General features: G+C 36.2%; 1 protein-coding gene and 1 non-coding gene across 2 annotated transcripts in view; both read right to left on the bottom strand.

Annotated features, from left to right (window-relative positions):
* The window catches only part of COL24A1 (collagen type XXIV alpha 1 chain), a 373,554-nt gene that overhangs the window by 290,896 nt on the left and 55,755 nt on the right, over positions 1 to 26,903 (bottom strand). Inside the window, exons 8-9 of the mRNA XM_065907005.1 lie at positions 15,803 to 15,856; positions 12,694 to 12,747 (exon numbers count right to left, since the gene is read on the bottom strand). Coding sequence (XP_065763077.1) covers positions 12,694 to 12,747; positions 15,803 to 15,856 — 108 coding nt within the window. The remainder of the gene's footprint in view (positions 1 to 12,693; positions 12,748 to 15,802; positions 15,857 to 26,903) is intronic.
* Positions 20,927 to 20,997, bottom strand: LOC136156422 (small nucleolar RNA SNORD56). The gene has a single exon (XR_010660977.1). It is a non-coding gene; the product is annotated as a small nucleolar RNA SNORD56 (small nucleolar RNA).

Here is a 26,903-nt window from a genome sequence, read left to right as displayed (position 1 = left end):
GATTCTTCTTCATCAACAGCCTTTAATAAGAGGGCAACACCAAGCAGTCATGATCTTTTCTTCATGAGCTCACTCCTACTCTACCTCAGCCACAGGAGACGGCACTCAATCTAAGGGAAGCCAGTATGAAGTCTGGCCAGTAGCCTATAAGGACACTTGGAATAGAGGCTTTCTCATAAACAGGGTCAAGCTAGGCCAATTAAAATCTTTTTAAAAATAAGTTCAACAGGAAGGAAGGAGGGAATAGAAGGAAGGAAAGACTGATTTAGGTACTTAGCTAAAGCTAGAAAGACTGACAAAGAGGAAAGATAAGAGAAAGAGAAGAAAGTCAAAGTACAACTTAAAAAATTATTGTGAAAAGAAACTATATTGAGAAAGAAAGTTGTTGTCAGAGGGAAAACCAGGTAACACGAAAAGGCAGATGCAGAGAGAGGAGGGGAGCAGCAGTACTAACAGAAAAGTATAGTAAAAGAGCTGCAAACTAATGCTAAGATACTCAGAGCTGCTTTGAATCAGTACCTGTCTCCATGAGACCAAGTCATATTACAATACATATTTTTAGATTCCATGGGTCTCCACTTTCCCTCAATGCTGTAGAGAGGATTGAAATAATTCTCTCTTCCTTGAGATAGCCTGTCTCCATTCTTTGCAATCAAAAGAGCCTAAGTGAAACACAAAATGTTTTTTGTTTGGTTTGGTTTGGTTTGGTTTACTACTAATAATGAAAAGACCAAGGACACTGAACTCTAGATCCAGTTTTGCCAGTAGCTAGTTATATCATGAGTTTCCAAGTCTTCATCTGTAAAACGATGGCACTGAATTTAACTACTGCTAGATTCCCTTTAACCTGCTAGGATTCTGCAATTACTAGAATCTGTTAAGAAATTCGCTTTTTTCTTTTCACCCTGCATTCAATGAAAAACAAAGGCATTTATAAGAGGCAATTCAGGCTTTGAAGCATAGGAAGAATTTAAGTAACACTGATGTATGCATCCGAGAAAAACCAGATTCGGGTTCCCATGGGCATATGACCTGAAACAAATATGGGGACTCTGGGATGAGTGGAAGGGAAAGAGGGTGGATCAGGTAGGAGGCTATTATGACAGTCTAGTTGAGACATGATTATAAATTAGATTTGAGGGTGGAGTTAGAGATGGTATATGAGCTCCTCAAAGAGTTTAAATGTAAGTTCTTAAACGATTTTAATATGATATGCTCAGTGTCTAGAACATAGTAAGTGCTTGTCAATTAATTGATGGAAAAATCTGGATGAATAAATGAATTGATGTAAAGATGAAGAGGAATTTAAGTTATTTGGGGGAAAATAGATTCTAAGTATTATTTAACATGATATTTCAACTCTTAATATTGAAATAAAGGTTCTAAGTGGGAAAAAATATCTTTTTGCTATTTTTCAATGTAATATTATTCTACTGTAATATTCTGGAGTTAGCACCATTATTGTATAAAAGTCTCCCTATTCCCTAATTTGTGACTATAGGCCTCATTTCTTTTCTAAATGCTAATCTGTAACATTTTTTTAAAAAATGAAGGAAATAATGTTCCTGGGAAAAAATACCAACATTCAAGTTTTGACATAGCTCCAATCTAAGAACCTGACTGCCTATATTTTAAAATTTGTTTATATCGTAGTCTTTTGAAAATATTATTTGAGTCACTGTTCTTCCTACACCCACATAGGAAGAACAAAAAAGGTCCAGTAACTAACAACATATGATTTTTCTCTGATGAATATACTGAAAATGAAATGAATGCATATCTTAAGTACCAATAGAAAAATTTACAAATTGTTTTAGAACAGACTAAAAACTCAGTGTTAAGAGTCATAGGGTTGTCTTGATTTTTGTTGTGACAGAAAGTTGCCTTGCTAAAACCTCCAATAATAAGTGGGGCTTAGAATCTAATTTTAATAGAAAGATTTTAATACTTCTTTTAACACTAATTTGAATAGGTTATCAACATATGACCACACAGGACAAAAAAGAAAGATACAACTGAATCAAAATTAGAAATATTAAGGGATGGAAAGGAAAAAAACTTCAAGTATATACTTGAACTTCCCCAAGTAACTAAATTTTGGATAAATAAATAAAATATTTATCCATAAGGAAAATAGTGGAACCATTTACATACAGAATCATCCTTGCTTTGCATGGTACTAGAGATCTATAAAACTGAGCATATGGTCTGAAACCATGCAAGAAATATTAATAATGGGGAAAACTCTGTGATCTTTAAAAATTTTTGTCAAATGTTAAAAAGTCTGTCAGTTATACTTGTATAGGGAGATGAAAAAGATAAACTAAGATTAATTTAGTACAGTGTAATTTAAAACATTAGAAACCATGAAAATTAAAGTTCCATTTCTTAGCAAAAATTTATGAAGAGTAGTTTGAATAGTGTGCTTTTCTTGTATAAAGAACCATACTGAGCAAACATATATCCCTATGGTTTGGCAAACTCTCACACTCCTTTCTAAGTATGGGTCAACTTCCAACATTTCATCCTTTGCACTTTCAGTGTCATGAAATAGGTCCAAGAGTTCTTCTAATATGAAGTTTTTGTGTTTTTTTTTTTTGCTGTTGTAACCTCCTCTGGGACATCTCTATCCTATTCATCACGACCCTTTCCTCTTATGTCAAAAGTTCACCTTTACTAAGTTCTCTCTGCATATCCAGAGTTCACTCAAATGGCAGCAGTGTTCCAGGATCAGCTGTTTCTTCTATAATTCCATCTATATTCAATTCTAATTTCAATTTCTGTTTCACTATTTCTTTATTTCACTGTACTTTCATCTTGTTTACCAGGTTTTCTTTTTTTTTTTTTTTGATTACCCATCTATGTAAAATGTCACATGAGTTCATCACAGAGAGAAGGAAGCAACACAGCGACACACTCCGCCGTCTGTGTAGTAACTAACAGATGTGCACGGTATAATCACCAACAGATTCTGAATGAAGAGATGTGACTGGTCACTGATCCTGATGCACATCTACTATTTATGCAGAGACTTGTAAGCTGAAGAACCAGTAGCAAAGTTTATACTTTATGCAGCTAATCACAGTTAATATATTGTGGTAAGTGAAATTTGAACCATGTTGTTGGGAGACTGGTGTTAATTAAACCATGGTAAGTGAAAGTTGTGTATACCGGAACCACACAAAGTGAGGAATGTTTGCATATATGTATTGAGAAAGAGTCTGAATGATATTATCTCTATGTTGTCAACTTTATACATGAATTTTTTAAAATTTTTTCCCCCACTAAATAGGAAGGACTTATAGTCACTAAAATAAAGATTTTTCGTACGTATGAGAAACTACTCCTATGGTATAAGACAACTTCTGCATTATCAACTCTGTTTTCCTATCTTGAGCCTCCTTATCTAAACTTTAGGTTTCAGAAAAGTAGAAGCATTCCTCTCTAGAATCCACAAAAACACCAAAGAAATTCTGCTGACTCAATGATTTACCTCTTCTTAAACCCTTCTTAAAACCCTTCAGTAGCTCTCTACCATATGATAAATGCTCTACCATGCTATCCAAGTTCCTTCATGATTTGACCCCTGAATGCACCTTATTTCCAGACACACCCTGCCTAACACTTTATAAACACTTTATAATCTCCAAACAAGGACCTGCTTCTTGCCTCCAAGCCTTGGTCATCACCTGTGTGGAGACAGCATACATGTCTGCTAACTACAGTATCATCATGATAACTTCTGTTCATCCTTAAGATGCAGCTCAGATGTTGCCTCTTTCCTTGCTCTCTAAACACTTCCCCCACCTACAATCTTAAGAAGTTTAGGTAACATTCAATCACTGCTACAAAAACTTTTTCCCATCTTCATCACTGCACTTGTTATAGACTAATATACTTTTGTGATTTACTTTAGTATCTACTTACTTTTTTAGAAAGTAAACTACTTGAACACAGGAAATACATCTTGTTTACCTAATACTGGTTTCCTGAATGAACTGTAGGACAAAATGATGTGATTAAAACAACTGCAGAATTCTAGTGACAAACTTTATCCCCAAACCACCCTTTTGTCTGAAGCAACTTCCTTGTATCTTTGCTTCTGTCTAGTCTCCGCAAGTTGAGCAAAGGTTGGCTATCCTTACACATAATCATGCGAAAGGCAACGTCACTGAAATATTAGTAGCAAGTTAACTAGTTCTACTCACTCTACCTAAATGGGATGGAGAGTGTTTGGAGGACTGAGGGGAAAATAAGACAGGTGAGAAGGGTTACTGACTTGAGAGGCACTGCTTTAGGAAGAAGACAACCACAAGGACTAGGTGAAAGGAACAGTCAATTAAACTTATAAACAGCATCAACAAATGAATGGGTAAAGAAGATGTGGCACATATATATAATGGAATATTCAGTTCAGTTCAGTCGCTCAGTCGTGTCTGACTCCTTGCGACCCCATGAATCGCAGCACACCAGGCCTCCCTGTCCATCACCAACTCCCGGAGTTTACTCAAACTCTTGTCCATCATGTGGTGCTGCCATCCAGCCATCTCATCCTCTGTCGTCCCCTTCTCCTCCTGCCCCCAATCCCTCCCAGCATTTCAGCCATAAAAAGAACGAAACTCTGCTATTTACTGAGATGTGGGCACACTCTGGGACTATCACACAGGAAAATCAGAAAAACAAATACCGTATATTAACACACATATATGGAATCTAGAAAAATTATACAGATGAACATATTTTCAAAGTGGTAATAGAGAAACAGTTGTAGAGAACAAACATGTGGACACTAAGTGGGGAAAAGGAGGGATGAATTGGGAGACTGGGACTGAGACATACACACTACTATGTATAAAACAGAAAATGAATGAGAACCTACAGATTAGCACAGGGAACTCAGTGCTCTGTTGAGGGGATATATAAACACACACACACACACACACACACACACACACACACACACACACATGACTGATTCACTTTGCTATACAGCAGAAAACTATGCAACATTGTAAAGCAACTATGCTCCAATAAAAATAAACTTACAAGCAGCATTCATTCATTCACTAATAGTGTGGCTGCTATGTGGCATTCCCTGGGCTGAAATACCACAGTGAATAAAACAGTCCTTGCACTTAAGGACCCCTAAATCACACATATATTTCCTTTCATTTCCTAATGCACTATTATCTGAAAGCCAATATTAAAATTTCATTTTCTACAATATAATAGCATTCCTCTACAGACTAGGTCCAAGTATCTAATAATTGGTCACACACTACAGGACTCATGTCAGCAATGCCAAAAGGAATACAAAGGTTTATAGCCATGTTTGGCCAAAATAATCAGGGAAACCTATGGAAAAAATGAGAAATAGTGATAAACCAGCCATAGCTGATAGAAAAAGAAACCTAAGCAAGAAATCAGAACAAGATTGAAAAAAATCAACAACCATGAAAATGTATTAGGGTGGTGCAAAAGTAATTGCAGTTTTGCATTGTTGAAGTTTGCAGTTTGATATGATTGGAATACATTCTTAAATGTGGTTATGTTATATATCATTCTAATGTGCATTCTTGCTTTTTTTGCTAATGACTTATTACTTGCTGTTTATTTTATTTTAGATTAGGGAAATAATGTTAGACAAAAAGCAAATTCAAGTGATTTTCTTATTTGAATTTAAAATGGGTCCTAAAGCAGCAGAGACAACTCACAACATCAACAACACGTTTGACCCAGGAACTGATAACTTGTACTACAGTGCAGTGGCTCAAGGAGTTTTGCAAACGAAAGCCTTGAAGATGAGGAGTGTGGTGGCCAGCATCATAAATTGACAATGACCAAATGAGAGGATCATCAAAGCTGATCCTCTTACAACTACACAAGATGTTGCCAAAGAATTCAATGTTGACAATCCTACCAACTTTTGGCATTTGAAGCAAATTGGAAAGGTGAAAAAGCTAGATAAGTGGGTGCCTCGTGAGCTGACTGCAAGTCAAAAAAGTTATCATTTTGAAGTATCACCTTTTCTTCTATGCAACAACAACAAACCATTTTTCTTGATCAGATTGTGACATGCAATGAAAAGTGGCTCTTATATGACAACCAGTGACAACCAGCTCAGTGGCTGAACCGAGAAGAAGTTCACAAGCACTTCCCTAAGCTATACTTGCCCCCCAAAAAAGGTTCTAGTTACTGGCACTCTGCTGCTGGTCTGATCCACTACAGCTTTCTGAATCCCAGTGAAGCCATGATATCTGAGAAGAAGGCTCAGCAAATTGATGAGATGCACCAAAAATTGCAACACCTGCAGCCAGCACTGGTCAACAGAAAGGGCCCAATTCTCCTCCAGAAAACACCCCACTGCATGTCGCACAGCCAACGCTTCAAAGTTGAACAAATAGGGCTATAAAGTTTTGCCTCATCCACCATATTCACCTGACTTCTTGCCAACTGACTACCACTTCTTCAAGAATCTCAACTACTTTTTGCAGGAAAAAGTCTTCCATAGCAAGCAGGAAGCAGCAAATGCCTTTCGAGAATTTGTCAAATCTAGAAGCACAGATTTTTACACTACAGGAATAAACAAGCTTCTTTCTTGTTGGCAAAAATCTTTTGATTGTAATGGTTCTTATTTTAATTAATAAAGATGTGTTTGAGCCTAGTTATAACAATATAAAATTCACCGTCTGAATCCGCAATTACTTTTTCACCAACCTAATACTACTTGAGGTAAGGCAATAATGTTCCTGAAATTTTAAGAATAAGCAAAAAACTATAAAGAAGAATGATATTAGGTAACTGGGGAGATTGAGACAAATCATAGGAAGAAGACTGTGCAAACCTCTCTAATCTACCTATCTCCCCTCCTTCTTGGAACATACTTCCCTCATGCCCACAATAGACTCCTGCCCACCTCTGTCCCAAACTCCTCACAATACTGACCTACAATGCCGCAGTGGTAAAGAATCCACCTGCAATGTAGGAGATTCAGGTTTGATCCCTGGGTCAGGAAGATCCCCTGGAGAAGGAAATGGCAACCCACTCCAGTATTCTTGCCTGGAGAATGCTATAGGCAGAGGAGCCTGACAGGCTACAGTCCATGGGATCGCAAATAGTCAGACGTGACTTAGTGACTAAACATCAACAACAACCTCGATTAATTAGTATTCAGTTTTTACTTCAGCCCCCTTAAAATCTAGTTGTAGTCATTCTCAACTAGTTCTCATAGAGAAAAAGAGGAGGGCAAACTAATACTTGAAACACTGCTATATGACTGATAACAGGGTTTTTTTGAAGACAATATTTTTTTTCTTTAAACTTTCTGGAAACTGAAATACTTTTAGCCAAATGAATTTATCACAAATGTTAGAATGTCAATCACAAGAGGGAAATAACTCTGGGCAAAGGAACATTTCTGAAGTCCCACAAATTACACCACTTGGTAGGCACGGCTTGCCTGTGGGGAAGTTCAGTGTGTGTCGCCTTGTTCTCAGCTTCCCCTGCCATTAGTGGGAAGGCACAGGGCAGAGGAGATGGTCAAAGTGGCGACAGCGCAGCCCCTAAGCAGCAGCTTTTATGCTAGACTCTCAGTGCTAAGCTTGAACTGGGAACCAACATCATAAAAATGTGACTCTACAGATTTTTATAGGAATATTGGGCAGACAAGAAGATGATCTATAAGCTATGGAAATAAGAATTCTCCTTATTTCTCTCTCCAGGCATGGATTTTCTTTTTATTGTTGTCCTCATCAAAATTCAGTATTGTTGTACCTTAGTACTGTCCTTGCTTTGAAAAATTATGAAAAGTTGTATAGGTTTTGACTGACTGATAATTCATAATGCAGTCCACTTGATGTTTTCAGCTCTTTCTGCCTTTCCAACTTGGAAAGGGAAAGATGTAATGGAAAGAGCTTTTATAACTTAACTAATTCCTAAGAATGCACATTGATTTATAATTATTACTGCAAACATAGTAGTAGAATTTTTGGACATTCAGAAAAATACTGCCATACATTATTCATAATAATCTGTTTTAAAACGTGTACCTCATATCTCACAATTGTTCTGAGTTATACCTTCATGTTAATATGTACTTAACTGCTCCCATCTGACTTATCCTCCTGATCCTAGAAAAATGACTCCAATTGAAATCACTGTTAATGTTCTTACAATTTTAAATAGCAGACTTCCAATGTTAATGTAGCAACTGATCAGCTATATTAAAATCCAATTTAAAAATTCATGTGGAGTCTAAGCTCAGATTTATGACTCTTGTCTTCCATCCAACCCAGCATGCACTCTCAATGTAACTTATCTGCTTTTTGGCACAAGCCTAGACACTTAGTGGGAAGTGAAAACATACTTCAGTTCCTAGGAAAATAAGAGTTATATTAAGGTGGCTAAATTGAGGCAATATAACCAGTCAATCTGGGGAAACACACTGCTTGTTAAACATGGTGTAACACTGGTTTATAAAAAGTCAAGGGGGGGGGAGATAAAAGCAGAAAAGGCAGAAACCAACCCAAAATAATCTACAGTAGAGTGAAGAAAAATTGCTGCTGATTTACTTGCTTTGTTATTTCTGTCTCAATATTATTTCCAGTTTTCAGAACATCTTACATTAATCTTCTAACTCAAATTTTCATGAGTTGTCTATATTTCTACACACAATTTTCTTGCAGGCACTTCAAAGATTACTTGAAGGATTGAAATATTTTCAGATACTTCCAGAGAAAAGGAATAATTAATTCATTATTATTTGTTACCCAAAGCTGTATTTGTTCCCTTGGCTTTCAGGAAAAACAAAATTTTACTTTGCTTGAGACAAAAGTAATCAAACACACATATAACCATATCAGTATAATGAATAATATTAATGGGGAAATAATATTTGAAGTTATTAAGAGAACAGTCATGACTTGACTTAACCATTTTATAATTATCTTATTTATGAATACTGAACATAGTATCTGTCTCAATGTGTGTTGTTTTTAAGATAAAAAGAAGATTAAGCAGATAAGTCTACACTGCACATAATAAAGGAGCTATTAATATTTATATAATAATTATAATTCAAAAATAGTTTGATAAAATATGTAATAAACTTCATACTAATCAAAACCCAAGTACTTTATTCATCTTTCATAATAAGTATAGATTGTTAAAAGAACAATGAATTCAGTATTAGTAAGCTTTATCTCTCAATCCTGCTACCATTCTGAGTCACCCTGAGCAATTAATTCTCTTAACCTCTTTAGGCTTATGTTAAATTTAGCACAGAATGAATAACTTAAGTTCCTGTCTTGACCTTCAGAATTACTGTGGCATTTTAGCAGTAGAACTGAAAGGATGAAGGAATAGGAGTTCTGGGTTATAACAAATATGAACTGTTATTCTAGGTTCTCCTAGCATGGATCCTATTTGCAGGAAGTAATTCTGAGAATGACTTAGGTGGTTAAAAAAAAATGAACCCAAATTAGTAAATCCCATAAAACAGCTCATAATCTACCTAAACGTTCTATCCAATACTCAGTCTGGTCCTTTCCCACTTCATACAAACCACAAGAACAGTCTACCAAGCTCACTGAGGGTGTATTTCTACCACACATTCACATTAAAGTGAGCCATGCACATAGAAAGTGTGATGGAAACTTGTTCCAAGCCTGCTATGTGGAGAATTAGTTTAGGCTTAGATTGAGTCCTTATGTCCCTTTCCTGGCATACTTGTTTTTTTAAAAGTCTGTATACAGTTTTCATTATTAGACATACTCTGAGAAGAGGAGATGCATTCTCAGAAAAACTACAAACTCATCTCAAGTATTTCAACACTGTTTAGAACTACTGTCAAAACATAGTGAACTATGGATGTTTCATTAATCTCAAAGTAATTTGGTTTCTAAATAGTTTCAACTAAACCTTCTCTAGAGAAAATTTAGTTTGTTGCTAACTGATAACATAGCAAGATATTGAACTTCTACAGTGTCTATTTCTATTAATTAACATTACAAGCCTGATCTTTAAAGTTTGAACAAACTGTATAAGAGAAAAGAAGTCTGTGAAAGATATGTAATCAATGATCCAGTTTGTTTAACTTCACACTATCTCACTTTACTAGACTTATACAGACCAAAAGTTACATATTCTTAATATTTTAAAATACTGATGAGCCAAGACTCATAATATGTGCATAAGTCTTTGGAAGACAGTATCTTCTGCTTTAAGTAAGTAAAACCTCAAAGTTAAAAGTGATAATATGTTCTAAAAGTTAAAATCAGTCTTTTAAAAATTTCTCTATATAGTATTTCTTTATACATTCCTCTACACAGTAACTACTTACCCTTTATCAATAGTTTTTCACTTTCTGGAATACTAATTTCATGAACCACAGGTATTATTAACCTTGGAAAATAACAGTTTATTTTGTCTCATACACAATGTCATTTGTCAGGATGAAATAACTGTATATTTAACAGCAAGTAAAATTAGTATGGTAATTTCCGTAAGATTTTTTTTAATGCTATGCATCAGTATAGTTTCCTCAGGGGTCTACTTAGCAGTCAGAGGCATACTAAGCAGCATTAATTAAACAGATTCACAACTGTATAATAAGAGTTGTCTATAATAAAATTTAGTATATACAGTATATACTGTATAAACTAAATTAGTAGAAATGATCACTCTGCAGTTTCATGGAAGCAACCAATGACCTCAAACGACTTATCAGATTCCAAGAACTATCTCGGATGAAGCCTAGTCTAAAAGTCATAAGGATAATGGTGTGGTATGGTCAGGATGCCTTCCAAATCCAGAAAAACGGCTTACGGTTAAGATATATTAACAGCTTGCTGTTTTTCTGACACTGTATTTTCCCATTTCATGTTCCCAACAGCTCTCTATGAAGTAGGTAGTATTATTTTCACATTTTACGGATAAGGCAACTAAGGCCTACAAAGGTTAAGTAACCTGCCCAAGGTTAACAAAACCTAGAAAACGGGAGAGGGAATCTGAACAAATTAACCAGAGCTAGAATACCATCTTCAATCTAAATCTCCCAAGAGGAAAAGGATATGATACACTAAGACACCAACACAGTTCATTATTAAATACATTCAGAGATCTACATGATAGGTGTCTAAATACATAAATACATATTAAATGTATTTAGACCTCTACAGATGATACCAATCTAATGGGAGAAAGCAAAGAGGAAATAAAGAGCCCCTTGATGAGGGTGAAAGAGAAGAGTTAAAAAGCCAGTTTAAAACTCAATATTAAAAAACTAAGATCATGGCATCTGGTCCCATCACTTCATGGCAAAAAGAAGGGAAAAAGGTGGAAGCAGCAACAGATTTCCTCTTCTTGGTCTCTAAAATCACTGCAGATGGTGACTGCAGCCATGAAATTAGAAGATGATCGCTTCTTGGCAGAAAGCTATGACAAACCTAGATAGTATGTTAAAAAGACATCACTTTGCCGTATAGTCAAGGCTATGGTCTTTCCAGTAGTCATGTATGTGAGAGTTGGACTATAAAAAAAGCTGAGCACCAAAGAATTGATGCTTTTGAACTGGTGCTGGAGAAGACTCTTGAGAGTCCCTTGGAAAGCAAGGAGATCAAACCAAACCAATCTTAAAGGAAATCAACCCTGAATACTCTTTGGAAGGACTGACGCTGAAGCTGAAACTCTAATACTTCGGCCACTTGCTGCAAACAACTGACTCATTGGAAAAACCCTGATGCTGCGCAAGACTGAAGGCAGGAGAAGTGGACAACAGAGGATGAGATGGTTGGATGGCATCACAGACTTATGGACATGAACTTGAGCAAACTCTGTGAGATGGTGAGGGACAGGGAAACCTGATGTGCTGTAGTCCATGGGGTCACAAAAAGTTGGACACAACTTGGCGACTGAACAACAGACATTTACATCAAATCAAATACTGCTCTCCAATATTTTGGGGTCTTTACTACCTTAGACAGAAATTTTCTATCTTCTTTATCCCCTGCAGAAAACCAAGAACTCAGTGTGTGGGAAAAAGACAAGCTGACTATATAGAAGAGTATTCATACTTGTGTTAATTCATGAAACTGCATACCGTATTTTATAAAAATAATTATAGTGCCAGTGTTACTATTTCTTTTTACTTCAGAAAAAGCTTACTCATATGCACATGACTACTATTTTTTACTACCTATCCCCAACTCTCACTTCTACTCTACTTAAGCTTCACGCCTCACACTTGTATATACATCATGGCAGAGGTTATTAATTCCTAGTAAAATGAGAAACTCTTTAATAACAAAGTCAAATATCTTACCTATATCCAAGGGTACCTCACGTTGGACATATAAAAGTTACAAAGTGACTTTAATATTTCAGAAGTAGATTGCTGCCCTAATATAATTGTAAAAACAGAGAAAAGCTTCAATATTCTATCAGTGCCTATCTTCTGCATATGAATTTTGTCCCTTTTGTTATCTGAAGGGTTTTCTTATATTTTCTTAAGACTGTCATTTCTTAAGACTGTCATCCACCACTTTCCTGGATTAAGACAGCATCCTAATTCCTATTGCTGAGAAAAGGAATTTAAAACATTGACTTTGGACTCAACTTCAGAATGAGATCTTAGGAGCTGGAGAACTCCCAGATCCACATGGTACCCACACATGTCAAAACAAAACTACATCTTACCTTAACACCTTGCATACCAGGGGGCCCCATTAATCCAGAAAGACCTTGATCACCCTAAGAACAAAACACAAATGGAGGTTTAATATTATGAAAAAACTGAAAATTATGACTCCCATGCTGTAGGAGTTCATCTTGGCTGTCAAGATCTTACTTACTGATCTCCTCAATCTGGTTCAAGTTCCACCTGCTTTCTGAGAACTTCCTTGAGGCTCCCAACCCTTATTTCTTTCAGTACTGATTACCTGGACAGTACTTCACCTCATTTGTGGCCCTGCTTCTTTTTCTCTGATGTTCTTTTCTCTAGAAATGCCCTTACTTCCCAAATTGCCACCTTTCCCAAGGCTTACCGTGTTTTAGAAATGTAAAGAAATCTATTTAAAAATTCTACCAGCACTTTGTAACAGAGCTGCAGAGGGCTCAGGTCTGCCTTCTTAGGTGAGGACTCACAGGCTGGCGGGACTCCCACGTGGAACATCAATGAACGGCTGGGCGATGGGGAGCAGGACTAGATTCACACTCTGGACCAGGGAAAGGGGCACTTTCCTTTCCAGGGCTGCCCTGCTGCCTTCCACTGCAGTAACCAGAGCAACTGCAGTGAAAATTTGGGGGAGGACTGTGCGGGTCCACAGACAACAAATTAGGGCCTTCTGTCTCCATCCCTTCCCCCAGACTTGATGAGGGCTTGCGGAGCAGGGTAGGAGGAGAAATTACACCAGTGAGGGGCAAGGAGGGTCTGTGGTGGGCGGAAGTGACCATGAGAGACACAGAGGAGGGTGTGTGAATGACAAGGACAAAACGTATCAAAAAGGAGTGGGGGTAAAATCTTAAACCAGTTTATTTAAGGTGCACTTTTTCTTTACCTCTGCTCCTTTCCCTCTTTCTGCTGTAACAAATTTATTGTGCGTGGGAAAAAAAAGTATGTTGTTTGAAAGAAAAGGAGTACTTAGTTACTAATCCTAAATTCCATAATAACTATTCATGCACTATTTATAGCACATAGATGCTTCACTGCATTATCTATTTTAATGTCATGAAGTTAAATAAACAGAAAAGAATGTTTCTGATTATTAACTATCAAGCGCTTTTCCATTTGTTCTAATATTTTATGTTCTTGTTCAATGTTTTATTAATATGGCATCCATCTGTTATGGCGTGATGGGCTTATACATATATTTTTTTATACTTATTACTCTGATAGAAGGAAAAGAAAGCTACATTAGGAAATAGAAGACTGGAGGCTCATCCCCTACTAGCTCTAATCAAGGGTAGATCAGTTGATTTCCCTTCAAAATTCCTCCATTTGAAAACTGAGAGCAAGAATAATATTACATTTGCCTTATGAGAAAGGAAAAGTTGCCACTATTTAAACTATCTTTGTTTGCCACTAAGGTCCCACAAGGAATTAAATATGTATGTGTGCTTTATGAGAGATGTTATTTACTGGATATTACATGCTGAAGGACTAGACTCTGCATTGCTTATATTGTTTCATCATCGACTATTTATTATAAAAATAGCTAAATGTTTAAAGATAAAATTCAATTGGGTCCCAATCCCCCTATATTCACACCAATTTAATGTTCATATTTTATTTGAATTTATATTGTATAAGTATCCTGCTTCCTCAGTATAACTGAACCTAATTTTATGTAAATATTTCTAAGAAAATTTTAAAAATTTTACTATTTTAGAAATATCTTTTATTTTGAAAGTTGGATTTCACTTAAAGCTTAATGAAAACATGTTATGAAGTCTTAAATCTTATGACATTTTTCCTATATAGTACAGTTTGTACATGTGTAACTCAAAAATTAAAAAAAGAAGACTGACATACTCCCTAGTCTCAACTCACAGGCTGAATCATCCTATATTTTGTGCAGAAACTGTACACACACTGAACCACCCTATATTTTGTACAGAGAGACCACAAGCGAAGATTAAAAATAAGCATTTGATAAAATCTGAATGCTTAATTTGGGGAGATTATTTAAAGCACTCACCAAAAGAGAGTGGATGTCTAATTTCTCAATTTTAAGAAATCAAATATCTCGTATTTACATATTTTTAAACATGGCACCTATATTTCTCAAATTGAATTTTCTTCCTCATAATTAAGGGATGAATGAAAACACTGTTTCTAATAATAGACTTTCATTTCTTTTCTAATTTATTTAGTCAGGGAACTCAGTCCCATCACAGCAATGAAATTCTTAAAATTCCAGATTAAATTTTATAATTTGTTAATATAATATCCATTAATGTGAGGCAATTTTTCTTAAATTTACAAGAGTTTGTGTAAACCAATTAAAAGATCAGATTACAATCCAGGAACCACAAAAATTCAGGGATTTTAAGTTTGTGAATGTATACCATGCAAACAAAAGCATTCTATAATTGTATCACATTCATCAAGTGTATGACTAAATAAAGCTTCCCAGATATATGCCTAAATACTCAACTTGTATTCATTCTCACTGCATAAACAGTATCTTCCTCCTAAAAAAGACTTTTGTTGCTATCGTTACTTTGAAATATTAATTTCTTTTTACCTAAATGCATATGTGTGTGTATCTGAGAGCATTATTTTATAATGAAAAATATAATGAAAAGCATACTGTATTGAAAGTTAGAAAATTAAGATATATCATTAATTCTTTCACTTGCTAACTACTTAAATTCTATGAATCCTCTTTTCTCAACTGAAAAAAAAATAATGACGACAGCCTCTGTCACTGTTACTGTGAGACTTAAACAAGATAAACTACGTAGAACCATTTTAAAAAAGGTGTAAAATGGCATTAGAATTTATAATGGCATCCATACTAATAGCCACATTCTTGAGGTTAGGACCAAAAACATCTTGTTGTAATTTTTTGCTCCATCTGTTCCTAGTTGGCAGGAAGCACAAGAGCATGCCAGAATGGACATTCAGTAAAATTAATTATATGATTTTAACTGATATGTTAGGCTGATGACACCATTTACTTGATTGTTCAAATATTTCTTCATTAAAATCCAATAGTTATTACACACTTTGAAATCAAGTAAAAGCTATTTTTAAATGCTTGAAATATATCAACAAGATTTTATTTCATGGACAAATAATTACCTTTTCTCCAGAAAGAGCTTGACCTGGGGAAAAACCTGGATCTCCTTTAGGGCCCTAAATAAAACAGTTATAAAACACTTGATGAAACATAAATCACATATATCATACTTCCTCAGTTGTATGTAATGCCATGCACTATATACAGTTTATATGGTATTGAATAAAATTATATATTTTAAATTAAGATGAATATAGATTACTTGTCTTTTTAATGTATATTTCATTTATCCTTAATTTTAAATGTTGAGAAGAATCCTAGAAATTTCCCAGACATAGCTGATTTTTTTAATCAATCAAGTTATACTAAAATTGAAACATTTCTTTATGAGAACTACATATTGTGACATCAGTTCAGTTCAGTCACTCAGTAATGACTGATTCTTTGTGACCCCATGGACTGCAGCATGCCAGCCCTCCCTGCCCATCACCAACTCCCAGAGCTTGCTCAAACTCATGTCCATTGAGTCAGTGATGCCATCCAACCATCTCATCCTCTGTCATCCCTTTCTCTTGCCGTCAACCTTTCCCAGCATCAGGGTCTTTTCAAATGAGTCAGCTCTTTACATCAGATGGCCAAAGTATTGGAGCTTCAGCATTAGTCCTTCCATTGAATATTCAAGACCAATTTCCTTTAGGATTGACTGGTTCAATCTTCTTGCAGTCCAAGGACTCTCAAGAATCTTCTCCAATACCACAGTTCAAAAGCATCAGCTCTTCAGTGCTCAGCTTTGGTCTTTGTGACATATTGAGTTATAATTTTTAGCATGGGGAAATGTTATTTTTGGTGGAAAAAAAAAACTGCTTATACTAATTCTCCAAATTTTAAGACATCATTCCAAGTTTAAATATTTTCCAAAATCTTGCAATGTATCATGCATTGTATGCATGCTCAGTTGTGTCCTACTCTTTGCAACCCCATGGACCGTAGCCTGCCACACTCCTCTGTCCATAGAATTTTAGAGGCAAGAATACTGGAGCAGGTTGCCATTTTCTCCTCCAGGGGATATTTCCCTGTGGTCCTGCATTGGCAGGTGGATTTTTTACCACTGAACCACCTGGGAAGCCCAAAGTACATGCATTACTTTTACAATAAAAAATAAACCAAAAAAAAAAAAAAAAGCCAACAACAACCCTCTAACTGGAAAAATTCTTTTTATTGTTATAAAATAGATATCTCTCATACTCTGGAAATCTTTTATATTTTAACAGAAATATAACTTCATATTTCAATCTGAAATTTTGGGTACAATAGTAAAATCAACTTTTTTATTATTATTCATTGTTGTTTAGTTGCTCAGTCCTATCTATTACATACTAGGAAAAATATTTCCTTTTCTATTTCACTTTTCATAAAATACAGAATTGAGATTATCATTCAAATTCTGACTTCACTACCATTCTCAGCTAATAATAGATAATTTTCCACTCCTAAATTTTATTTCCACCCTATGGGAAACTGTTATGTCTTCCTTCACATGTTCAGGGATAATTTTTTTTTTCTTTCACTTCATGGATATTTACTGAACAACTTCCTGAACACTTAGGAATGAACAAAACAGATAAATTATCTGTCCTCTTTAGGCTGACATTACATTGTGAGAAAAAAAAAAGAATAAACATCTATAAAAGAAACTTTTAAAATACAGTTTCTTGTATAGATGTCAGAGAGAAAGCAGGAGCTGGAGAAGGGAACTGTGACCAGCAGGGGCTTTTTATTGTGTACAGTGGGCAGAACCATCCCTAAGAAGGATATCTGACCAGAGAATTAAAAGACATAAGGGAGGGAGGTGTAAATATATCTGGAGGAAGATCACGAAGAGCATCCCCAGCAGAGGAAAAGAGTAAGTGCAAACGGCCTGAGATTTACCTGAAAAACAGCAGGCTACCCAAAGTAACAGGAGCAAAGGGGAGAGAGGGAGGCATGTACTTCAGAGAGACAAATGGGGCTGGAACACAGAAGGAATTATTAGGCCTTATTTGTGGCTTGACTTTTACTCAGATCTATCTTCTGATATACCATTGGCTATAATGTTGAAGAGACATTATGGGAGCTGCAAATTCAAAACACATATTGAAGGCAGAGCTGCTAGAATTTTTTTTCCAGGATGGGAAGTGAAAGAGACAGATTGGCATCTAGTCCATATACAATGGGAAAATGATTAATGGAAAAGATTAGGGAGAAGAGTAGGACTGGATATCAGCTGTAGTTCTCTCTTGGACATGTTAAAAGCAAGGTGTCTCTTGGATTTCCACGTGGAGACACTGTGTGTACTGCTGTACGCTGAGTCTGGAAATCAAAAGTCACCAGAACTGCCATATGACCCAGCAATACCACTTCTGGGCATACACACTGAGGAATCCAGATCTGAAAGAGACACGTGCACCCCAATGTTCATCGCAGCACTGTTTATAATAGCCAGGACATGGAAGCAACCTAGATGCCCATCAGCAGATGAATGGATAAGGAAGCTGTGGTACATATACACCATGGAATATTACTCAGCCGTTAAAAAGAATTCATTTGAATCAGTTCTAATGAGATGGATGAAACTGGAGCCCATTATACAGAGTGAAGTAAGTCAGAAAGATAAAGAACATTACAGTATACTAACACATATATACGGAATTTAGATAGATGGTGGCGATAACCCTATATGCAAAACAGAAAAAGAGACACAGAAATACAGAACAGACTTTTGAACTCTGGGGGAGAACGTGAGGGTGGGATGTTTTGAAAGAACAGCATGTATATTATCTATGGTGAAACGGACCACCAGCCCAGGTGGGATACATGAGTCAGGTGCTCGGGCCTGGTGCACTGGGAGGACCCTGAGGAGTCGGGTGGGGAGGGAGGTGGGAGGGGGGATCGGGATGGGGAATACATGTAACTATATGGCTGATTCATGTCAATGTATGACAAAACCCACTGAAATGTTGTAAAGTGATTGGCCTCCAACTAATAAAATAATATTAAAAAAAAAAAAAAAAAAAAAAAAAAAAAAAGTCACCAGAATATAAATTGTATATGAAACCATGGTGAAAGAGGAGAGTGAAAAAGCTAGTTTAAAACTCAACATTCAAAAAGTAAAGATCACAGCATCCAGTCCCATCACTTCATGGCAAATAGATGGGGAAAAAATGGCAACGGTGACAGACTATTCTCTGGGGCTCCAAAATCACTGCAGAGGGTGACTACAGCCATGAAATTAAAGGACACTTTGTCCTTGGAAGTAAAGCTATGACAAACCTAGACAGCATATTCAAAAGCAGAGACATTACGTTGCTGACAAAGGTCTGTTTAGTCAAAGCTATGGTTTATTCAGTAGTCATTTACAGATGTAAGAGTTGATCATAAAGAAGGCTGAGCACTGAAGAACCGATGCTTTCAAACTGCAGTGCCGGAGAAGACTCTTGAGAGTTCCTTACAGCAAAGAGATCAATCCAGTCAATCCTAAAGTAAATCAACCCTAAATATTCACTGGAAGGACTGATGCCAAAACTGAAGCTCCAATACTTGGGCCATCTGATGCGAAGAGCTGATTCACTGGAAAAGACCCTGATGCTGGGAAAGATTTAAGGTAGGAGGAGAAGGGGGTGACAGAGAATGAGATGGTTGGATGGCATCCCCTACTCAATTGGACATGAGTTTAAGCACACTCCGGGAGACAGTGAAGGACAGGGAAGCCTGGTGTGCTGCAGTCCATGGGGTCGCAAGGAGTCAGACATGACTGAATGACTGAACAACAATTGAGACAAAGTGTAAATACAGAGAAAAGCAGCGGAAGGAGGATGGTTCACTAAATATGTTCCAATATTTAAAAACTGTAGGAGGAAAGACAGAAAGGAAGAATGAAGTGACACAGCAGGTAAGTTGGAAAGGCAAACAAAGTGACTGTGGGCCTCCAAGTGTAGAGAAGACATTTTCCAATGAAGGTAAGGCCAACTGCATCCACAGCTCCTGAAAAATAAGTCTGGGCGAGATGTGTGGAGAAAGACAGAAGTGGTTGGTGACCTTGACAGGTGCCATTTCAGTGGAGTGGTCAAGAACATGTGAAAGTCATGGGTGGTAAGACAGGAGCTTTGACTAATAAGACAAGTAGAGAAAAAAGGGGAGCACATGTTATTTTGTGAGAAAAATGTGAGTTTGAAGAGAAGCCTTAGGCTTTCAAAATTTTTTAACATGGAAACTAGTATATCAAGCTATTTTCTTGATGGGAGTGATCTAGGAACGAGGGAGAAATTGAGCATAAATTGGGAGAAATGTGTACTTCTCTTGAGTATGCCTCACGGATCCAGGGTCCAAGCAAAGACATTTCAGTAGGGACAATTAATCTGGTTCAAACAACAATTCCAAAGGTAGAATATATGGGTACAGATGTTAGGTTGTTAGTCTTGGTAATAGGAAAAGACATAAGAGCTAATTCTCACCTGATTGCTTCTAATTTCTCAGTGAAATAAAATGTGAGGCCTACAGCTTAAAGTTAGAGGTGGGGAGTGGATATGGGAGGAATGCTTTCAAACAGTGCTCAAACTAATGAAAGGAAGACAAAAAGTCCTTCATGTTCTCCAGTAAGTCTTTTCATTTTATAGATTAGAAATAAGTCTTCATTGGCAGAAGTGCCAAAAAAGCATAAAATATTTTAATTTAAGCATGAAAAAAAATGTTTAAGGAAAACGTTGTTTTCCAGTCTGACCTATTATTCCCTTTCATAGCTAATCACTACTTCTACCACTAATACAATTTTAGATCACTGGTTATAAAATTATAGGACCTCACAAATGGCTTTAGGATTATCTTAGTATTTAAGAACTGAACTCTTCACCTAAAAAAGAGAAACTTAGAACTTATGAAATTTTAGAGCTTATCTAGCAAATCCCTTTATAGATAAAGCAATAAGGTGCAAAAATATTAATTAAGACTGTCTAGAAAAGTATCAATAAATTGGGTCAATTTTCTTTCTCATTATCACAATATCTGTTAAAGTAAAATTGTATTGATTTTTTTACACATTTTAATTTTCTATTATAAAGCCTAATTAATTGATTTGAGGCAATATTTACAAAAAATTTAAAAAGAACTTAAATGACAGCCCTTGAGAAATTTGAATAAAACTTTTTTTTTTTTTACTCAGACCCAAAGTATCAACACTCACTAGGTGAACTGCTGTTGACGAAAAATACTGCCATCATTGTAGAAGCTGCTAGGGTAGTCAGCCTCCCCACCCTCCCAACTGCCCACTCCCCCACCCATACCAGAGAAGCAATCGATTCGTGAGGCAATACTGCATTTGTTTGCCAGGTATCGGGAGATGCGACCTTTGTTCTTGGCAGCTGCTCGGCCAATGAAGGTAGAGTGGAAAATGAGTCCATATTTTGGGGTGTTACCCCTTGTCTACAAGGCTCTGGGAGAAGAATATTCAGCGGAGACTTTTAAGACCAGAAATTTCAACCATGTTAGCTAAGGCAGCGCCTCCCTTCCCTTTCCCCAGTTTCCAGAGTGAGCCTCAGGCCAGGTTGGGTTTCTACCCCACCTCATGCCAACCCACCGCTCCCAGAGGCAGAGGGAAGGCATCCAATGTCGCTGACCTGGAAACTTGGTCCCTTTGCTGAGCCCAGGGAATTTTATGGCCAATGTTTTTACTTTTAATTCTCACACTGAAAACTCTTATTTTTACGTCCAATCTGAATTTTCTGAAAGTGGAAGTCACTCAGTTGTGTTTGATTCTTTGTGACCCCATGGACTATACAGTCCAAGGAATTCTCCAGGCCAGAATACTGGAGTGGGTAACTGGTCTCTTCTCTAGGGGATCTTCCCAACCCAGGGATCAAAATCAGGTCTCCCTCATTGCAGGCGGATTCTTTACCAACTGAGCCACCAGGAAAGCCCATGAATACTGGAGTGGGTGGCATATCCCTTCTCTAGCGGATCTTCTCAACCCAGGAATCAAACCAGGATCTCCTGCATTGCAGGTGGATTCTTTACCAACTGAGCTATCAGGGAAGTCCTAAGTTTTCTATTGTATACCAACTTCCTTAATATAATTATCTTTCAAATAACTTTCTTGACATCATCTTCTAATCTGACATTTCATCTTCCACTTTAAAAAAAAAACCTGAAAAGTGGAAGAAAGTAATCAATTAACCAATAAAAACCAGATGTAAAGACAAACTGTTTTCTTATTCCTAAGCTTTATCTTGGCAACATATTTAAAGAGATATGTCAAATCTCTTTTACCGACACACAACGATGCTTGAGTGTACTGATAAAGTCATATTCTAGAACCAGAAATTTAAGTCAGCATGAAGAAAATGCTTTTAACCTGGCCAATTGTGCACTGATCCTAGTATTAAATGCATGAGAAAGAGATTATTGAATATGCCAATTTTGTCTGAAATGTCAAGGAAGTAGGACATACTTTTCTGCATTTAAGGGGAACACTCCAAAATGTCTTACTTATATTTCCCTCATTTTGTATTTATTCTATGATTCCTGAAACACTTCTAGCCACATCTGATTGGCTTTTCACAAACTCCTTGGAATTAAAAATAATGTTTATAAATTAAATAATCAAACTAAGATATTAGACCCATAAAGATGTTAGAACAGTATTTAATAGTATTAAAAATAACAGTAGTAAATACAATCATTTTAAAATGTTTACAATTTTTGTAACACAAGGTAAACACAAACATTGTAAAAATGTTTACAATTATGGCCATCTTGAAAAGCAGAGAACACTTGAATGAATTACTGATGAAGCAGAAAAATTTTAATGAAAATAATTTGGAATGTAAAATTTCAGAGTATGAATAAGCTAAATTTGGAGAGTATCACAAAGGAAACATTAAATGACATGATCCTGAGGTAGCACCACTTGAATAATTCTGGCTTTAATGTTAGCAATAACTACACAAGCTCTATAATCTCAATTTTAAGCCTTATGCTTTCTAACCAACACCTTATCTTTATAGCTCACTCTAAGCCCTTGTAACTTTAGCAATTATTTGATCCACTGGAACTACTAATATGTGATCCCACTACATTTTCACTCTCTCATCCCCTAGTGGCCTCACTTTCCATCTCTAGAGAGCCTAAATCCCAGTGTCTTATATTCTAACTATTTCCTTGCATACATAAGTAACACCACTACCTGTTTCTTTCTCTGTCATAGTTTACCTGGAAAATCTTAAATATAAACTCCACTTACTCTGACCCTACCCAGAGTGGGTAAATATAAGAGAAAACAATCATGATGACAAATCTCACGTTAAATTCATGACTTACATTGATTTTGTCTTGTTTTGTCTTTTGACATGTTCAGTAGTTGCTTAGTCAATTCACTTTCCCATTTTTCATAGATGATTATTTCCTAACTTCTCTCTCTTCACTCTCAGATGATTATCTTGCTTTCAGCTTTGATAAGCTCTCATAACCAAATCCACTATATCTCTCCTTAATCTGTTCCAAAATACTCTGCCATCACAACCAAACTCCCCAAGGACATCATTGGTGAACTGTCCTCCCTACATTATTTTAATTTTTATGTCTAAGGTAATTGCTGTTGCCAAGTAAACACAATGTAATTTCTCCGATCTTAAAAAACATCTTTCCTTGAGCCCACATCTCCCTTCTCTGCTCCATTATACTGTTCCCTTTTAGAGAAAACTCCTTTAGAAAGTTGTCTGTGTTAACTAGACGACTTTGTCTCCTGCCATTCCTTCTTAGATCTACTCTACTCAGGCTTTCGTCCCTATCACTATCCTACCTTATTGATCATTCTTTCTCAGTTCCCTCTATTAGTTCATCTTCATCTTCCTAATTGAATTCTGAAGTAACCCAAGACTCAGTCCTTGGACATTTCAATGTCTACATTCATCCCCATGTGATCTTATCAGTTCCATAGCTTTAAATTCCATATATACATTGATGACTCTGAAATGTATGATACTTTTAGCTACAATATCTTCCCTGAGTTCCAAATCCATTTACTCTTATTATATATCTCCACTTGGATGTTAAATAGTTGTCTCAAATTGAGTATAATCAAAAAGGAACTCTTGGGAATTGACAGTGTCAGGGTTGCACATCTGCAATTAATCCTCCTGAAGATGACAACTATGAAATCAAAACAGGATACATAAAACAACTACTTAAAAACACAGGGGAACAATAAAAAAACAAGGCTGGAGGGTATTCAGTTTTTGAAAGAAGAATCCACACTTGGTGTAATACACATTTACACAGCCTTTCTCCCAAGAACATTTCCAAGTCTTCGTGGAACAGTTGGAATTCAAGCAGAGAAACAAACTTTTTGGCTAATGGTATCAGAAGACAGAGTGTAGGAGTACCAGAATGATTGTAAATTAAGGGAGAGAATCCTAGAAAGAAAGTCAGCTTCCCAGAAAACTTAAATATAGACTTTCTTTAACTCTTGGCTGATCCTGACATGCATTTTCATGAGATAGATTCCAAAAAGCTCAGCAGAAGGCAACAGCTAAAGGGCTAAGAGAATTCACAAATTTCAGCTGCTGGTCATTACAGAGGAAAGTTTGAGGTTTGAGCCACATCATTTTAGAGGAACATGGTAAATATCTGAATAAACAACTCTCTCCTGAAACTGAGGAAGAGTTACACTTTAAAAGCAAATACTATATTCTTGGACTAATGGACTTGCACTAACACTACAAGCAAAAACTGAAATATGCCCTTTAAGTGTTTCTAAACCCATAAAAGTTTAAGGTGATGCACCAGTTATTTCAGTGCCTACAGAACAAAAATCAGGTCTCCAAAAGACAAAAAAGGATTTCCCTGATGGCTCGACGGGTAAAGAATCCTCCTGCAATCCAGGAGACACAAAAGACGTGGGTTTGATCCCTGGTTTGGGAAGATCCCCCATAGAAGGAAATAGCAATTCACTCCACTATTCTTGCCTAGGATATCCCATGGACAGAGGAGACTGGTGGACTACAGCCCAAAGGGTTGCAAAGAGTTGGACATGACTAAGCACACTCAAAGACAAAAAGGGGTCAAAGTCCTCAAGAGGATTGATGTTAGAATTAGTAGTTGAGGATTTTATTAATTACTATAAATATGTTCAAGGACTTAAAGGAAAGGATGATCATAATGAGTGAACAATTATAAACAGACAGATGAAAACTATATAAAAAATCAACTAAAAACCTAGAACTGATGATACAATATCTGAAATAAAAATTTACTGGATGATATTAACACCATGTTAGAGAAGGCAGAAGTAAAGTTTAGTGAACTTAAAGGCAGATCTATAGAAGTTGTCTGAAGAAGAGGAAAAAAATACATGGCAAAAATGAACAGAGATCTAGTGACCTATGGGACAATACTGAGTAATCTAACATACATGTAAATGAAGCCCCAGAAGGAAAGGAGAGAAATAATGGGACAGAAAGATTATTTGAAAAAGTCATGTCCAAAAATGCCCCAAATTTGTTTAAAAATTTTATAGGTTAAAAGGCATTCAGTAAAGCCCAAATAAGAAATATCTAAAGGAAACAAACCCTTTACTATAACATAGTAAAGTTACTAAAAGCCAGATTAAGATAAAAGCCTTAAGATATTCTGTGAAAAACTACATGTTATATTGAAAGAAACAATAATGTTGGCTGAATTCTCATCAGAAACAGTAAAGGCCAAAAGATGAGAACAGCAGACATGCTTAAAGTACTGTAAGAAAAACATTCTCAACCAAGATTTCTTCACTCGATAATTTTTTAACTATCCTTCAAAAAAATGTAGAGAAATTTCACGTAAACAAAAACCAAGAGAAATCATTGCCAGTAGAACTGTACTCCAAGAATACTGAAGAATTTCTTCTAGCTAATGAGAAGTGACACCAGATAGAAACTCAGATCCAAAGGAAGGAATAAAGAGCTCTGGAAATGAAAATAAATCCCTTGCTTTTTCCTTCTAATTTCCTTAAAGGACTGATTACTTAATACAGAAATTATTCCATTGTACTATTGGGTTTATAATGATATAGATGTAAAATCGGAGAAGGCAATGGCAACCCACTCCAGTACTCTCCCCTGGAAAATCCCATGGACAGAGGAGCCTGGTAGCTGCAGTCCAAGGGCTCGCTAAGAGTGGGACACGACTGCGCGACTTCCCTTTCACTTTTCTTTTCATGCATTGGATAAGGAAATGGCAATCCACTCCAGTATTCTTGCCTGAAGAATCCCAGGGACAGGGGAGTCTGGTGGACTGCTGTGTGTGGGATCACACAGAGTCGGACACGACTGAAGTGACTTAGCAGCAGCAGCAGCAGATGTAAAATAAATAACAGAACACAAAACATGGGAGGATAATAGGTAAATAATTGTATGAGTCATATTCTACATGAAATATTACCATATTAATTCCAAGTAAACTACAATAAGTTAATAATGCATATTGTGACCCCTAAAGCAATGACTAAAGATCAGAAATACAGCTGAAATGCCAACAGAGAAATTAAATAGAATACTAAACAATATCTGATTATCCAAAAAGAAGGTAGAAAAAAGGAATAAAGGAGCAAAACATAGGGGATAAATGGAAAAGAAATGACAATGCAGAAGAGCAAGACCCAGTCATACCAAAATTACACAAGTGTAAATGAACTTAAAGCTCTAATGAAAAATCAGAGATCAACCACCTGGATAAACTTGTAAAATCCAACTACACAGTGTCTATAAGAGGTGCAATTTAAATATAGAAAGGTAAAGGAAAGGAAATTTATATAGTAGACAGACAAAAAGCACTAAAAAGTTGGTGTGGCTCTATTACTAACACATTAGACTTTAAAAAGAGCAGACTTACTAAATGTATTTGATAATGATACAAATATCTGATAATTAGGAAAACAATCAACCTTATATGTGCATGTATCACACACTGCTGCAAAATACATGGAGCAAACACTAACTAAACACTTTCTAAACACAAATACAACTAGTAAGGACAGAGATAATTTGACTCCAACCAGACCAAAAAAAATCTAGTAAGGACAGAGAAAATCTGACTATGACAAGCCACCCTAATCGAATTGACATTTACAGAACACTCATGGCAAATAGACGGGGAAAT

This window comes from Muntiacus reevesi, chromosome 1 (genome assembly GCF_963930625.1).
Source record: "Muntiacus reevesi chromosome 1, mMunRee1.1, whole genome shotgun sequence".
Classification (NCBI taxonomy): domain Eukaryota; kingdom Metazoa; phylum Chordata; class Mammalia; order Artiodactyla; family Cervidae; genus Muntiacus; species Muntiacus reevesi.
This window is presented reverse-complemented; position numbering and strand designations above follow the sequence as displayed.